At 36.7% G+C, this 16,301-nt stretch overlaps 1 protein-coding gene across 11 annotated transcripts in view; it reads right to left on the bottom strand.

The window, feature by feature from the left end:
- The window catches only part of FRY (FRY microtubule binding protein), a 235,033-nt gene that overhangs the window by 65,354 nt on the left and 153,378 nt on the right, over positions 1 to 16,301 (bottom strand). For all 11 annotated transcript variants that reach the window (XM_065051450.1, XM_065051454.1, XM_065051440.1 and 8 more), the window contains 13 exons: positions 15,425 to 15,684; positions 14,907 to 15,096; positions 14,027 to 14,151; positions 13,789 to 13,846; positions 10,437 to 10,528; positions 10,064 to 10,236; positions 7,991 to 8,151; positions 7,113 to 7,223; positions 4,968 to 5,122; positions 3,504 to 3,603; positions 3,027 to 3,198; positions 996 to 1,252; positions 215 to 361 (listed from right to left, as the gene is read on the bottom strand). In XM_065051450.1, coding sequence (XP_064907522.1) covers positions 215 to 361; positions 996 to 1,252; positions 3,027 to 3,198; positions 3,504 to 3,603; positions 4,968 to 5,122; positions 7,113 to 7,223; positions 7,991 to 8,151; positions 10,064 to 10,236; positions 10,437 to 10,528; positions 13,789 to 13,846; positions 14,027 to 14,151; positions 14,907 to 15,096; positions 15,425 to 15,684 — 2,001 coding nt within the window. The remainder of the gene's footprint in view (positions 1 to 214; positions 362 to 995; positions 1,253 to 3,026; positions 3,199 to 3,503; positions 3,604 to 4,967; positions 5,123 to 7,112; positions 7,224 to 7,990; positions 8,152 to 10,063; positions 10,237 to 10,436; positions 10,529 to 13,788; positions 13,847 to 14,026; positions 14,152 to 14,906; positions 15,097 to 15,424; positions 15,685 to 16,301) is intronic.

The raw sequence follows: 16,301 nt of genomic DNA, 5'->3' as shown, positions 1-16,301 counted from the left end.
GCCACTGGTGGAGACCAAGATTCCCACTAAACAATTCCTTTCTTGACTTTCAGTTTCTTGGCTCATTTATTCCTGCAATTTATTTTTGTACAGTGTGCCAGGGAATATGTTGGCCCTTCTTATTTTTGAAATAGAAATTAATTTTCTGCAGGTGACAGCCGTTTATTAAAACCTGTGCAGCCAAGAGTAAATAAAAAAAAGTGTAAACACTTACATAAGGTAAGAGGATGGTATCACTGCTAACACCACACAAACTAATGAGAAACTGCAGTGTTATCCTAAGGTTGTTACTCCATTTTTCATTGTTGGCCAAAGCATTCCAGACATTTTCCATCTCTGGTCCAGGAATTTCATCTCCATACTGCAAAGGATCATAGACATATATTTCTTGAAATACACAGACCAAAACAAACAGTAAAATACTGTAACGAGTTACAAAATATTATTTTCAAAAGCTGCCTAATAGATTTCAAAGTGTAAGTTCTAGCAACTAAAAGTTTGTTTCTACGTGTCCGTACCTAAGCGCTTCAGCCTTCACAGAACTGAGCAATTCGTCACCTCTCTCCTGAGTAAATCCTAGCAGAACGAAGCATTAGATAGCCCTTTGCTTTGACATTGGAAAGGAGCAGTTTTTGTTCTGTTTTGCAAGACACAGTTATAGTAATGACTCCCTTTTGTCCAGTCACTGGAATGGTAAGTGTGTGCACCCAATATGTGAAGTCTAGCAATGAAGCTGTTCAGTTTGCCATGTAAAATCTTTGGCTCCCACTTTGAGAAGATTGTATTAACCCCTGCACAGGCTGACATTTGGATAGGAGAGGAGTGACAATCTCTTGGTCATGCTATTCTACAGAAAATTATTCACAGACTGTTCCAGTACAAAATTTCTGGTATCAGAGGAAGAAACCTAATTACCTTTTGCATATGAAACACAAGTTTGAATATTTCAGAAATTGCTTTACAGGTTTGCTTTTTTGTTTGTTTTGTATTTTTACCTTGGCTGTCATATACATGAGATTATTAAGAACCAGTGAGGTGGCCTCAGGAGAGCCCCAGCCATTGCCTTTTAGTCCACTTGTGACTGTTATTTCCCCATCCTTGTCCTTCAGTTCATCTTCTGGAGTGGTGGGGCTTGAACCAGGGAGGAGCAGTCTGTTGTCTACAAGTTCAATATTATGAAGCCATGGCAGCAGATAGGTAAGCATGATCTGTCTTCCATTCGGATGTGTTGTTGGAAATCGTTGGCTTACTTCTAAAAGAGTAACATTTGGAAACAAAAACATGTTACTTTATGAAAGCAACTTTGAATACAGTGTTTAAATCAGATTCCTGATGTGTGTTAGGACACCTGATGGTTTTTGCCTTGCAAACCACAAGCACACAAAAGCATATACTTGAGCTTCTTGAAGAGAAACATCAATGTGCAGCGTCAGCAAGCAATTGTTCAGGTCTTCCTTCTAAAATAACTAACATAGTCTGGGCTTTGAAACAGAAAGTCACCCCTTGTTACTGTGCCATATTATGTATTAAGTGAAACGGATGTCAGTAGAGAGGAAAAAGGATAACTCAGTTACAAGCTGTTATTCTAGAATTTCAAGAGCTTTTGGAGAATTCCAATAAACATACAAAAGTGATCTGCAGAATTACAAGTTTACCACCAGCCTCCCTGTTTCTAAGCTATAGTTTAAATCTTAAGGCGCTTATTATACTGAGTTTACAAAAAACACCTCGCGTATGTCAGGAGCCTTATTTCCTGTGGGGAGGCCTATAAAATTCACAGTCGTCTGCCAGTCCAGGAGTGCTGGATTACAGCACTTTATATAGTTTATGTAAAAAGAACTGGCACTAAGGGAAAAGGATTTGGAAAATAAATTTGGATACAGCGACAAGATTCCTGTCAAGGTGAATGAACCACATTAGCTCTCTTTAGCAGAATTATTCTGTAAAATCAGTAGAGTTAACATTTACTTTCTTTCGTCACTGCCTGGTTTTTAAAAATCTTCAAGACATACAGTGTTCTTTATCCTTATGATTCTAGATATATAGAAAGGGGATCTGATGTGGACTGTGTATTTGAGTTCTAACGATGTAGCCGCTACAGAAACATGAATAGATGGTAACAGTACTAATGAACAACATTTACTTTGAGATAAATGAGCCATCAGAATTTCCCTACACCAGTTATTTATAACTCATGGTATCTTGGGCACCGAGAAATGGATGATGTATAGTTTCTCTACCCTTCCTCCAGCTCCCACAGACAGAGTAAAAACAACAGAAAGGGGTTTTAAGAGCCAGCAAGAATTCCCATGACTACTGAATCTGCATTCTGTTATTTTAAAACTAGAGCAACACATTAGACAGATTAAAACAGACAGAAAGGTCTCAAAACATAATTGTTCCCAGAAATGGTTGTAGAGTGGGCATATTCTGAATGGTGCTCCTGCAGGTCTGGTCTGGTTCTTTAACATTTTTATCAGTAAGCCTGACAAAATATATTTCTCATAAAATTAAAATGATACTAAAGAGCTACAGATGTGGAAACTAACAGAAGGTAGAGATCACTCCTTCTGAGTGATTTGAATCATTGGTAAAACTGGACACATGCAATCAATCTTTCCAAAGTTAAACTTGTGTTTATATAGAATGAAGAATTCTATCCTCACAAGTATCATCTATATAAATGTCTGTATAAGAAGCATCACTGTGTTTAACATGAGAACCCATTATATTAGAGTTTCCCAATGTCACGTTTTCAGGGCCCTTGTAATTTCAAAGCTACCCTAAGATGACACAAGTGGCACAGAATCCACAAACAGGGTTTCTAAAAAGCTATTCTGTACTTTGCATAAATACCTCTACGAACTATATATTGCATTTCTAAATCCGATTTGACCTGAACCAAAATAAAACCAAGTCAAGCTAAATTTATGAACAGAATTGTTGTCCACAGGTGGAAATGTCTTATCAGTCTGCCATTTGTACAGAAATGTAAAGTAGGTAATTACTCAAATAGATATAGGTACCTGAAAAAAGTGGAAGGGTGAGTTCAGGATACATCCTTGCTAGTTCACATGAAAGAAGGGCAAGTGAGACGCTGTAAAGAGGTGGCAATGGACCATGCGTGCCATACAAGATACTGCCTGGTCTTTGCTCAGCTACCTTTTTTGAATAAACAAAAAGCTTTGATTCAAGGATCTGTAAAAGACAAAATAAATAATGTAATGAGACAGTAAAAATTCAGTATTTCAGGAAATTTCACCATTTCAAGTCTAGATACCAGAAAATGCTCTATGTGCTTTAGAGTATAGTCTCCAAATTTGAAAGACACCATAACTAGTATTTTTCCATTCATTGTTGTACAAATATCCCCGTAATTATTTATAGCCAAGACAAAACTGCTTATTTTCAAAACAAAACTAAAAAACAAATAAACAGTACTTTATAAGAAGTTCACAAAAACCCTCAAAGGTAGGAGGACAAAAAACACAGCTGATACGTGCCTGCATTAGTTGCATGGAAATTTCATAAATCTCTCTGTTGGTGTCAGATGCCTTGAACAACACCAAGTTTAAAAGCGTCACTATATCAAAAGGGTAGTTCCTAGAAGAATAAACAGTACATTTTTGTGACTGTTGGTGAGGAATGCAGATAATATTCACTCTGATTTATTCTGTAATATAGTCTAAAGAGAATATCATCTTTCTTTTCTCTGTTCTGCCACCAGAATATGGGAAAGGGAGCTCTTATAAATACATGCTGCTTGATCAAAGGACCATCTGGTGCACAGGAAGAAAGAAAGGATTATTTGTAATTACCTCAGACTAATGCTTAGGAATGCACTGAGTTACCCACAGTGAGAAACGCAGTACCTGTGTCTATAACTGACGATTCATTTTAATTTATAACATAAACTGTTTATAGAACAGGCCAACACCCATGAGAGAAGATGGGCAGCACGAAAATCTCCAGGGATAAAGTACTTCTTAATCCAAGCTGCAATTACAACCGCCCCTTTGGAGAAAATACAGTATTTCTGACATGAACATTTCCAGACGTCAGCCAGTTCTATAAAAATTGTTTTCAAAGAGTAAAAACAAATAACCACTTCAAAAAGACCACTGTCTATAAAGTTAACATTAATTGTAACGCTAAATATACTGAAGTGTTAACTTAACGAGACTACTGCTAGAAAAGCAATTCCCATGGCACAATATTTGGATTTTCACTAAATGAGTTTCTGCTTTCTCATGATGACTTGTAAATCCACATGATTCAATTATGAACCATCAATTTCTCATCCCAGATGTGAGCTACTGTGCTCCTGGATGGCTGCAGAATACCTATTTGGACATCTTAGTGTTAAAAATATAGCAAATACATGCATGGAATGAGACATTCTTTGTAATTCCAAATACTAGCTGTCTCGTTGTTCCTTCACTAAGTTTAAAAAATCATAATAAAACAGAAATTAGCTTCTTTGTAGAAAGATGGACATCAGCATTGAGATACATGATTGCTTATTTTACAAGCAGGTTAAACAGTGACCTCTATAACATTGACAGACAATAGAGGAAAAACCGTTAACAGCTTTCAAAAATTAATAAAAATTTTAATTAAAGTACTAGTTAATAACAATTAAAACACTTTATCTTTTATAAAGCAAATAAAAACCAATGCCAAATATTTTGGAACTAAATATATGACCTGTGTTCAAATTAAAGTGTTGTGGTTATTTTGTATCTTCCTGAGCAAAAGAGCATAAAAATGCCTCAGATTTCAAATATAAATATAGTAAGAGCATCTTCTACCAAGCAGATCACTTTAAGAATCATGGAAATAAGTGATACAGTTTCCAATAATTGTTTGACAGATATAACATAAGAGTGAGACAAACAATTCTTTATAACACAAGCTGAACCTCCAGTTTTCTTTACATTTGAAAATGTAGATTAATAGATGAATACCTGCTTCCACACACAGTGGCAATGGCTTTGAAACACCCAGAAGCAAGCTGGTATGATCCAGTGTAACATCGATCGATAGCCCAGTTGAAGAGATTGATTTGATCAGGATTCAGTTCTAGCAACAAGACCACAACTTCACAGCCAAGCTGATGAACCTGAACATATGATTGGTGAGATCAGATTTGTTCATTCTCTACCTTTCTTAAAGTGACATAGGTAGAAAAGGGGGAAAATGGAGTATTCAAAAAAAAGTAAAAAGAAATCAGAAAATTCGTAATAAATTTATTTTAGGGATAACAAAGTTGAAATATGACTCAGTTTTCAATACTCCCCAATTGAAAGAAAGTTGTATAGACAAAGATTACATAAAAGAAATAAACTGTCAAAGGTTTCCAAAGTTAAGCACAGAAAAAAGCAGAATTATTGGAAAATCTAAGACACATTATAGGTGTTCTTGGGCACCTTGCATTTGTATTGCTTAGCTGATTTGTCAAATGTTTATTTCCGACTTCATGTGAGTTCCATAAAGTGACACGCTTAATGTGTGTCCTTCTTTTGATTAACACAGAAGCAAGGCAGACAAAGAAAAATACCTTTTGCAAGCCTGAGGGTATGAAAACTTGCATATTTAATCCAACTACATCAAGCAATCTAACAACTCTCCCTAAAGCCCTTGTATCACTTGATCCTGGTACCACTACTGCTACAAACACATCACAACTAAGGCTTAGACTGTGCCTTTGTTATCCTTCGGTAGAGAATAGTAGTGGAACATCAAACATTATTTCCTACTAATATTCAGTCACCCAGGGTAAGCAACTACTTGCGAAGACTGCAAACGGTATTTAATTTTAATGGACGATGTACGATACTTCTCACCTAAATCTGAACTAGCTCCATAGGCAGTGCAGTTTATTTACAGTCCTTGACCACAGTGATTAATCATGAATTATAGTGATTAGCTTAGGGGAAACATATTTCACCTATTATATCCAAATTTTGTGTTTCAAGGGGTAATTTTTGTCCCCAGTTACTTTATGAGTGGTATATACTAATGATCGATTAGACATGGCAATAAAATATTTGTTGATTATAAGGAAAAAATGTCAAGAGGAAAATTTCATCTTTTCCTTTCTCTTATTCTGTGTGTTTCCTTCCCATATCCATAAGAATTACAACTATATGTATCACTTACACATACCTTTCAAGATCCATCCCTATCAACATTCCAAAATCCTATCTAATTTCTGAAAGATTTTCTCTGTAGCTATTTTTCTAATTTGTCCAACCTTTTTTTTTCCCGTATCTTTTATTATTTCCACAGCATGTATCATCTAGCTGCTCCACAAGCCCTTAGTCTTTGCTGTTTGCATTTTTTTAGCAATTACAGCCACCTGTGCTGGAATGAGGCTATTAGGGAGAACAGCAGGTCAAAGTGCAAGATATCACAAAGGGAAAGACCATTGTTCTCTCTCTCCACTTGATGCAGATCACTAATCTACCCCTCCTTAATCAAACAAGTAGTCCAATCAGCTGTAGATACAGAAGTATGACTGGATAATTATAAAGTCAAAACCCATCTTCACAGAAATGGAAGAGGCAATTACAAGATTAATCTATTACATGTTCTTTAAAAAGAAAAGGAGATTTTTTCCTCTCCTGAATAATTTATCCTCTTGACTTCTTTGGAAGATCTACCCACTAATTTTCACTCAGATCTATTTTCACTAATATCTATGTTACCAAGCAGGAAGGGATTTTACATTATCATTCCACAGAAATCTGAAGCGGGTGGGTGGAAGTACTCCAAATAGAAATACAAATATTTTTGAGCTTGTGCCAGTTTTAACCTTTCTTTATCAGCAGATGAAAAGCCTAACCTTCTGTTGCAAGCAACACTGAGCCATAAGGAATTTTTTTTAGCTTATTATTTACCTACATTACATTTTCAGGAATAAGAATTCTTTTACTGTTTAAATGCTTTAAAATTAGTTAGACTTTTATATTAGAACCTTGCAAAAAAGCTACTGTTTCCTGCCCGAAATAGAACATACACAGTCATAGTTCTTATAGTCACAAAGTCTTTACTCACTCAATACAGACATTAAAATTATTCATCAGTGTTGCATTTTGGTGAGTACTTACACGTAAATCTTGACAAGCCAGAATGTTATCAAGCCATTTGTAAAGATACCCATCAGGAGAAAGACCAACATTATCAAATACAGGTCCACAGCAGAGCACAGCTGACATGGCCTAAAAGCACAAGGAATTTTAGTTACATAAAAATGCAACGTGAACAAACCTTTCAGAATGATTTGAGCCCAGATCCAGGCTAACGTGACTGCCACTTGTTTTTATTTTTGAGGGAACTATGGTGAAAATGGTAAGAGCTGATGTTGCTAGGATTCAATAATTATGTTGCTGTAGATGTTAGTAGCTTCAAGATAATGCCCAATTTAAGCATTTTGGAAGGAATACTATAGCCCATCTTCCCCATTCTACACAATGCACATTGTCATTTTACCCAGTTGTCACAAATCAAGCTATAAAACCAATTAAAATACATAGATGCTTCAATAGTATCTTTATGTAAAAAATATAATTGTTTTACACTAAGTGATGCAGCTTATATATAACAACTTACAAGCTATTATTTTCCCAGCTTACTTATGTAGGGGAGTGCAACTGGTTTTTGCAGCAAAAGTATATTATTATAATTATTGAGCATGTCTCCAGGCAAGTGTGGGAGACAGTTCTGAGATGTGCATGTGATACTGAATTGGTACTATATTTAATTTCAGAGCCTAATACCCTCTCACTGAATCTGATAACCTGTTAATGAACGGATAAATGACATTTTAAAATGCATTTTGGTTTTCGAAATGATTAGGCTTGAAAAGTATGCAAGTCTACATCACATATGCTAGTTCAAATTTCTGTGAAATAAAATAAACCCCACAGTTACTTGCATTTTGACTGGAAAATTGCTATTACTGATTTTGATAGTGAAACTTTAATACCTTTAACGCACAATACTGGTATCTTGTAATCTGATGATTTCTGTCACTGTAACGGTCCAGCGGTGTGAACATAATACTGAAAGGTCCTGCCCACTGGCTGAATAAGATGAACAGGTGATGCCTCAAGCTCTGCTGAGGGAAGAGAAATCTCCTGTGGTGAACTAAGTGAACAGAAATAGAAATAGTTGGCATTTGCTAACGTTAAATACACATTAATTTGGCAGAAATGATACCATGAATTTCAGATTTCTGCAAATAGAGTTTTTCTTAAATGTTCAATATATACTTATTCCAAAGTATCTAAGCTCCTTTCAAAAATCTAACGTAGTGAAAAAGATGCACCTTATTTCTAAGGACCTTCAGTTCTGAATTAATGTGTATTTATATAAACAGGTACATCTGACTTTAGAAACAGCACGCAAGAAACTAATCGTGTTTTTCACTGCCTCTTGCATTCCTTTAGTGTTAAATACTTACTTGTCTTTTCCAGTCCTTTAAATGCAATAACATAGGTCTTCTTCTAATATGATAAAGCGTAGGGATAAGAAATAAAAGAAACTGGGTGCCTGTTTGCTCATGACAAAGATGTGATATATTTTCTGAACATCTAAATTACCTCAGCAAATAAAAATCTCTATGAATTCTTAACCATGTGGGAAAAAAAGAAAAAAGATAAATCGTTTAAACAGTATTTTTAATTCCCCAGAGCAAAAGATGATGGCAGAGGCGGTGCAATGTTTATTAAAGAGACTGGCAAACTGCTCCTGGCCAACAAAATCTAACTAGACAATAGTAATGCAAATCAATATGAACAGTGGCTAAATATGACAGATGTTGACACAATAAACATTTGTTGCCAGAAGTTAAATGCTATGGCTTTGTTAGTTATTGATATATTTTAAAGCAGTCTTGTTAGCAGAAAATATCTCTCTTCAGAGAATTACATACAGAATTATTGAAATGCAGCACTTGCTTTCTCTCAAAATGTACAACATGGCTGTTTCATGGTGGAAAATTCATACAACATGCAGTCCTTTGTCATGTGCCTTATAGAATATGAGCGTAAATGCAAAGAGGAAGACCTTTGCAAATACTCCTGACAAAGTAACTACTAAATAAATTCTGTATTGCTAATGAGCGTCATTCAGAAAAGAAATAAAGAATTGCAGCATGTTGTTTAACAGCAGCTAAGAACTTGACACCATTTGGTTCAGAGGGAATTTTCTACTTTCTTAAATGAGAATAGCAGGGATGTCATTTTTTTCTTATCTTATTCAAGTAATATACATTTTTTATGTAACTTACAGCTGAAAGGAACAACTTTGACAAAATTTGCACACTGGGCGTTTATGTGAAAACATCTGTTCATCATTTATTCCCTTTACTGTACTCTCTTGAATTTCTTCCTATATTTTGCTACCAGTGCTATCATGTCCTGCCATAAATGATCTGGGGAGAGCAGACTTACATAGATGGAGTAATCTCCAGACTTTATCTTCCACTAATTACATGTAATTTAAAACAGACTATTTTTATTTTTTTTCCTTAATGGAATTGCATTACATTTCTGAAGTGGTTTTGCAATATATAAAAAGCATGAAATAAATTGGAGAAATCTTTGCTATACAGCTGGTGTCAAGTAACATGGGATACAGTCTCAATAACTCAGGCAAGTTTTCACTACGTTCAACATTGTACATTTTCTGCACCTATATATATTTTTCAAGGCCTGTACGAGTTTATGAAGAATCTGGCAACAAAGTCAAAGGGAAGCAAATATGGCCTTACGTCAAAGAAACCTGGCACTCCAAGAGGACACAGACAATTTTTTTGCCAGGCTTTTAAAGAGGTGACTGTTGTATATGAGTACTACAAGCTTCAACAAGCTTTACTTTGTTTTTTAAAATTTGACTCTTAATAGACTTTTTAACACATTTTTGTCCACATTTCCTTTTACATTCGTTACATGACAATTCACAAGCAGTGAAAAAAGTACAGGAAAAAAACCAAACCTTTTTCACTACATCTATTAAATGCAATTTCATAGTATGTTGAGATAATTTAGTATCATACCTGGAACACACTGAATCAAGTTGGCAATCATTGCACTGAAATGTGCTCTCATATCCTTAAGGATTTCGACTTCTTTATCATTTTCAGCCTCCAGAAGCATGCGAGTCAGATCAACATACTCTAAGAACAAGGCTCCAAGGGCTAACGTATCTCTTTCTAAGGCTCCATTTGTACTAGCACAAAGGAAAGTCGCACATTAATACAGAGTAACAGCGTAGTTATACTACAGCTTTCTGAAGAAATGCATAAAAATCTCTGCATATCTCATAGTCTATACACTTCTTCAAAGAACATACCAACATAAACTCAGTGTTTCAAACACCAAAAATGATTTAACTTAAAGATCAATATTTATGATGACTGATAGTCCTACCTGTCACTTATAACACCAGCATCAGCAAGTAGTTCAAAAATTCGCAGTAACTGCAGTCTTAGTAGATCTCGGCGCTCTCGACGTTTCTTGTTCTTGGAATTGGAACAAACAACCATTTTTTATATGCATAGGTGCACACATTAAAAACTAGTAACTTCAGAAATGCCAGCACAGCAGCAAGATTTAAGAATTCCAGTTCAAGAATTTTCTTCGCAAAGGAACTTGACTGTTTTTGGATATTTCATCAAAACAGTGTACTTATACACAACACAGAATGATCAGATTTTTGTCTTTGCAACTATAGAACGAAATGTTAACAGATACCTCAGTCTTCGTTGAAAATGTGGAAATGAAATAATGAAATATGGGATAAAAAATAATTAATATGCAAGGTTCCTGTGCCAAAAAACATGCTATCTTCAGGTCACAGGGATATTCATGTTAGCTTAACACCACCTAGTTCGGGTGCTGGAAGCATTGTGCAGTGCAGAACAGATACCCAGACCCCAGGAAAATATTTCAGTGATTAGCCATTCTTGAACCTGTCAATGCTGCGGCTACACGATCACCCATATTCAAGTTAGCTCCTGGCAGACACCGCTCTGCTGCACTCTTGGATGTGTTGACTGCAGTGGTTGTACACACAGTTAACACACACCTCCTAAAGAAAAAGACCGCACTGCTGTTAACTGGTTCATTATCTCATTATCTTCTAGAAAGCTGTGCTTTCTGTCTTTATTGTTGCCTTGAAAGATGTGAATGCAAAAAGGCCTGTTCTTCTCTGAAGGGCTAAACTGACTTGTTTCTTTGTTTGCTGCATCTCCACTAAGCAAAAAATGTGAGAAGGTCAAAAAGCTGCTATTGCACTCAAAGAAATTTGCTGCCAGAACAAGAAAAGCTTAGACAGAGCTCAAATTTTCCTCTCCAGAACATACTGAGTCAGATCAAAGGTTTACATCACCTAGTACTCTGGCTCTGTCAATGTCCAGTAGCAGATACGTAGGAAAAGAAAATTATACTTTCTGACCCAGAACTGGCATTTTGCAGCATCCTAGCCAAAGGTTATATTCAAATCATTATGCCATTTTATTTGTCATATTTAGAGCCCTGTTTTTTTTTTCCTCTACACCTTAGAGGTCCCAGGAAGCACATGTAGAGAGCAAACGCAGTTTTGTTGTAAGACAGTATTTAAGAGGCTGAGCTGCCTCCTGCAGCAGTGCCAGAAGCGATCTGGCCAGCTCTGTGCCAGTGCCCATGTGGCAGATCTTGTGTAATGTCCATTTTGGTTTGCCCCTGCAGTTCTTGGCCATGCTAGTAATTCTCTTTCTAGTCACAGCATATGTCAGTTCAAGGATGTTATTTCTGATGTGTTGGATAACTGTATGTTGACAGGGAGGCCTGGCACATTCTCTACAGCTACAGGACCCATGCAGTCACTCCTGGGTTTACTGGTGGCACTGCTTGCAGGAAGGTGTCCCAGTTCTACGTATCAGGAGCAATACAGGAATTAACACTGTAGTCTCTTTTTCCTCTACTGAAATTTCCATGTGTTGAATTTGCTCTTAGAGTACACTGTAAACCTCTGCATTCTCGTGATTCTTTTCCTGAGGGCAGACTGGATATGTTTGTCTCCAGAAAAGGCCTTTCAAGCCTGTCTTCAATGGCACACAGGGAGAAATACAGAGGGAAGTGGATGCACCAAGACGTATTAATCCACTTCTGCCCAGTATCAAAACAAGTGACTTTCAAATCAACAGCTTCCTAGGGATGGAAGCACAGAAGTGAATTGAGGTGTGAAGCAACACAGAGTGGAAATGGTAGTGGGTATTTGCCAGAGACAGAATTATTAAGAATTGTCCATGTAAAACTTAACGTGAATTAAGTGCCCACTGAGTTAATTAATTTTTGCTTGTTTGCATACTGGGCATAGCTGAGAGCCTCTCTCCACCTATTAATACTTCAACTTCTTCCTGACCACCCTTCTCCACATGGCTTCTGCACCGAAGACTATGTCTTGGCAGATGGGGACAACACACCAGGTCACCATGAGGATACCTTATTGAAAGTGCTGTGGAGGACAGAGCAGTGAACACAGTTTAAAATTGCTTGAGATTCAGGTAAAGAAGCCTGAAGAGAGTATTAATGCAAGAACAGCAGAACTCCATGGACACAACAGCTGTGTCTACACTCATAAACAGACGGGGACTGTTGATGGCTCTAAAGTCAAGCGGCACAGGCTGCCTCGCATTCACACTGCTCCAGAAGACCTCAAGAAGGCTGCCCATGTCCATGTTGCCCAGCAGGACTCATTCAATGCTTCTCTGGCCCAAGGCACCATCTCTGTGTTTTCTTACTACAAACTGTCTGCTCACACCTGCGGGCTGTGCTGCAGCCACAGCAGTGGCTTTGTCACCTGGCCCTTAGGCTGCTGCCCACGGGGAGGTGGGGGATGAGGGAGGCACAGCAGAGCAAAAGCAGCTGGGATAGTTTGGGGGACTGTGTCTGGTGGCTCAGTGCCTTCTGGTGCTCGTTCCTGGGAGTGAGCTACCTCAAGAGCCATCTTAGGTTTCCGTCAGGTTTTGGGAGCCAGCTGAAATGGTCCAAAACTGACCCAGGGAGGGAAAATCCAGCAGAACGGCAACTTGGGTCCAACATTCGAGCTCTGCCCATGGCTTTCCCGTTCAGCAGCACAGACATGTCCTAGGACTAAACCGCTCAGTGAGGCTACAGAATTTGTCACCAGAGGATTTTAAGAACAGTTTAGAAAATGCCTTTCAGGAATGACAGGAGACTAATTCATCCTCCCTTGGAGGGACTTGATGATCTGTTCGGATATTTTCCAGCACTCCTTTCTATTATGAAAAAGGACAGTACTAAAATGAAAGTGAAAATATTGATGAATTTGCTGGTTAACCTGCTGTATTTTTAATGAACAAATAGAGTCAATTGAAACAAACAGATGACCCTGCCTATTCTGCAAATAAAAAGCACATCTGAACACCGCTGCAAAATGTGTTTGAAGCCCAGCTATATTACAAATTACTTTTTCCAGATATTGAAAGTGGATTTCCACTATATCCAAGTTCCCTATTTGATTGGGAATTTTTCCTCAGAATGGATTTCTATATTGTACTTGTATATTTTGTATCACTGATAGAATTCAAATCAAACTAAGTTCTAATGGAATTATTTTATGTTCTTATACACAAGTAATAAAACTCATGTTGCAGACAGAGCTTAACTTGCTACGTAGTACAAAAGAATACCTTCGTATTTCAAAGAGACAAAATCACTACTTCAAAATTTACTTTGCTGTTTAGACAAACTAGTACATTTAATTTCCACAACTAACCTCTGGTCTTCTTTCTAGGGCTTCTTTCATAAGTGGGTGAAGTTCTTCCACTAATTCTCTAAATTAAAAAAAAAACAAACTTTGTAAACAAAATCTAATCTTCTCTGAAAAGCACAAATATTTTATTCAATACATAAAAATGTCTAAAATGCAAATAAAAATTTGAGTATACTTAAATTGCAGCAAAAATAATGCATTTGAATAAAAGGCAAATAATTGAGAATAAGTGAGGAAATACCTGAAAACAAGTGAATTTGTTCTTCCAAATCCTAATACAAGCGATTCTGTTATTTCTATGCTTTCAAGTCTCATCAAAGGCACTAGCTGCTTTAGTAAGACTCCAACAGATGGAGTTCCAATAGCCTAAAATAAATTAAGAAATCATTGATGTTTAATTGTCAGGATTATCAATATTAAGTAAATACATTTTTATCTTAACAAAAAAACATTGTCCAAGAATCAATATGTATTAAAAAAATACCCTTAAATGATTTTTCTATTACGCATATTAATACACTGACCTAACTGGATGTCTGCTACATCACAATCATCTCAGTAAGGCCTAGCAAATAAACATATCTGGGAAATCTCTTTGCTTTCATTCAGGTTATTATAATTTCTTTAATCTGTTATTTCTTTAAATATTCCAGTAATTGCATTTGTGGAACTACTGCTTTTCTGAGGTTGCTACTACTTGAAACTGTATTTCATATAATATTCCTTCATGTCTGACAGTTATACATTTATTCAGAAATTTGCCTTATTGCTTAATAATACTACAAATTTACAAATTTGAGTGGTCTACAAGGAAAGAAAGGGGATGACAAATTGAAGTTAACTTCAACACATATGTCCAGAATTTCCATATTTTGAAAATACATCACCCAGAAGGGTAAAAAAAAAAAGTAATATTTTGAAAATGTCATGGCTTCTGCCAAATATTTATTGACATACCATGTTGATACAGATGTTTTAATTGTTAATGATGTGCCTTAAGCAGTTTGCATATATTATAATATTCCCCTGACTGAAATACTTTCAACAGTATAAGATTTTGGATGCAGATGCAGTTTAAAACTCTTCTAATTGAACAAATTGTTTGAAAGAGGATGCATCACCTTGTTATCGTAGTTCACTGTTCCATCAGGCGTGGTAGCCATGATCTCTGGTGTTGAAGCACGCAAGTGTCCTGGGCTCATAATACTGGGCTTTGCTACTCCAAAACAGAGAATAAGATAGTTTCTCCACAAAGTAACATAGTTGTCTCCACTGCTTGCAGTACTTGTTTTCTTTGCATTAACAGGAATACTAGAATTTTAAAATAAATTAAATTATTAAAATAATTTCCCAGCCTTAATTACACAGTATCTTAAAATATTTTAAAAGGGAATAAAACATGCCATGTAGCCACCAGCCGTTATTCTACATGACCAGATACACGGGAAAAATTAATGACGATAGAAAACCAGAGTTTTCCACCTTACAAGTTGCAACTATTAAACTCCAAACTGAATGTTTGGGTAGCACCTTGCAGGACTTACAGACTGACACTGAAACACGAAACTAAAAAAAAAAAGGCTTGTTTTAAAATCACACAACCCATTTGAATGAAAATTAAATGCAGGCTGCCACTTACTTTGGATCCACAAGAGGCATTATCAGCTGTAGCCTCGTGAAAGCGTATGGCCAAGCATAGCTGAGAGCTGTAGGACAATGTTTTGGTAAATTCTCCTGCCTAAGAAAACTGAAGAGGCAGAGAACCCAAGGGTCTTTAACAGACTGTGCAAATATCCAGACATGGGAAGGACTTTTCACATCATAATGACTATTTACTAGGACGGCATTCCACTCCACGAGCCACTGCAGATCCACACTGTGTGTTAATGGGATCGTTGTCTATGGAGAGAAAAGGTAAAAAAATCACAGTGACGCTCATTTATTCCCTGCCATGTTCCTCCTCAGTACCTGCCTTTTTTTTCAAACTCCATGGCCAACTTCTATTGGATTTTTTAGACCAACACGTTAATGCTTGCCGTCACATTGCTCTCTCCCTCAGGAGGAGCTTTTTACAAATGCTGGTAAGACCTATCTTATTATTTCCCCTCTGGTTCTTCCTTAAAGCTCCTATTTACCGTGATAGGCACAATAACTTGCCCTTAAATGCTACAAAAACTATGGATTATTCTGACCAATATAATCTCATCGTTACTTTCTATTCTTGCTGCCATCACCCATCCACTGTTTCTTGTCAGAGGCTGCAGTCCGGAATGGCTACCAACTGTCCATATGTACATTGTCTGAACAGCTGGACAGAGCCTTAGCCCATGATTAAGACTCCCACATGCTATGACAATATGGTAAATACCAATGCTATTAATAAATATTCTTCAGAATTCATCAGGGCATTTGAAGATGTAGGTAGGGAAATCAAAGGCTGAAGCAGGCACGTAAGCAGTTTTAATCCACCTTAAATTCTGCTGCCTCAGTGGCAAGTAGGGTTCTCATCATATCAA

The sequence above is a fragment of the Columba livia genome, chromosome 1 (genome assembly GCF_036013475.1).
Source record: "Columba livia isolate bColLiv1 breed racing homer chromosome 1, bColLiv1.pat.W.v2, whole genome shotgun sequence".
NCBI classification, from domain to species: domain Eukaryota; kingdom Metazoa; phylum Chordata; class Aves; order Columbiformes; family Columbidae; genus Columba; species Columba livia.
This window is presented reverse-complemented; position numbering and strand designations above follow the sequence as displayed.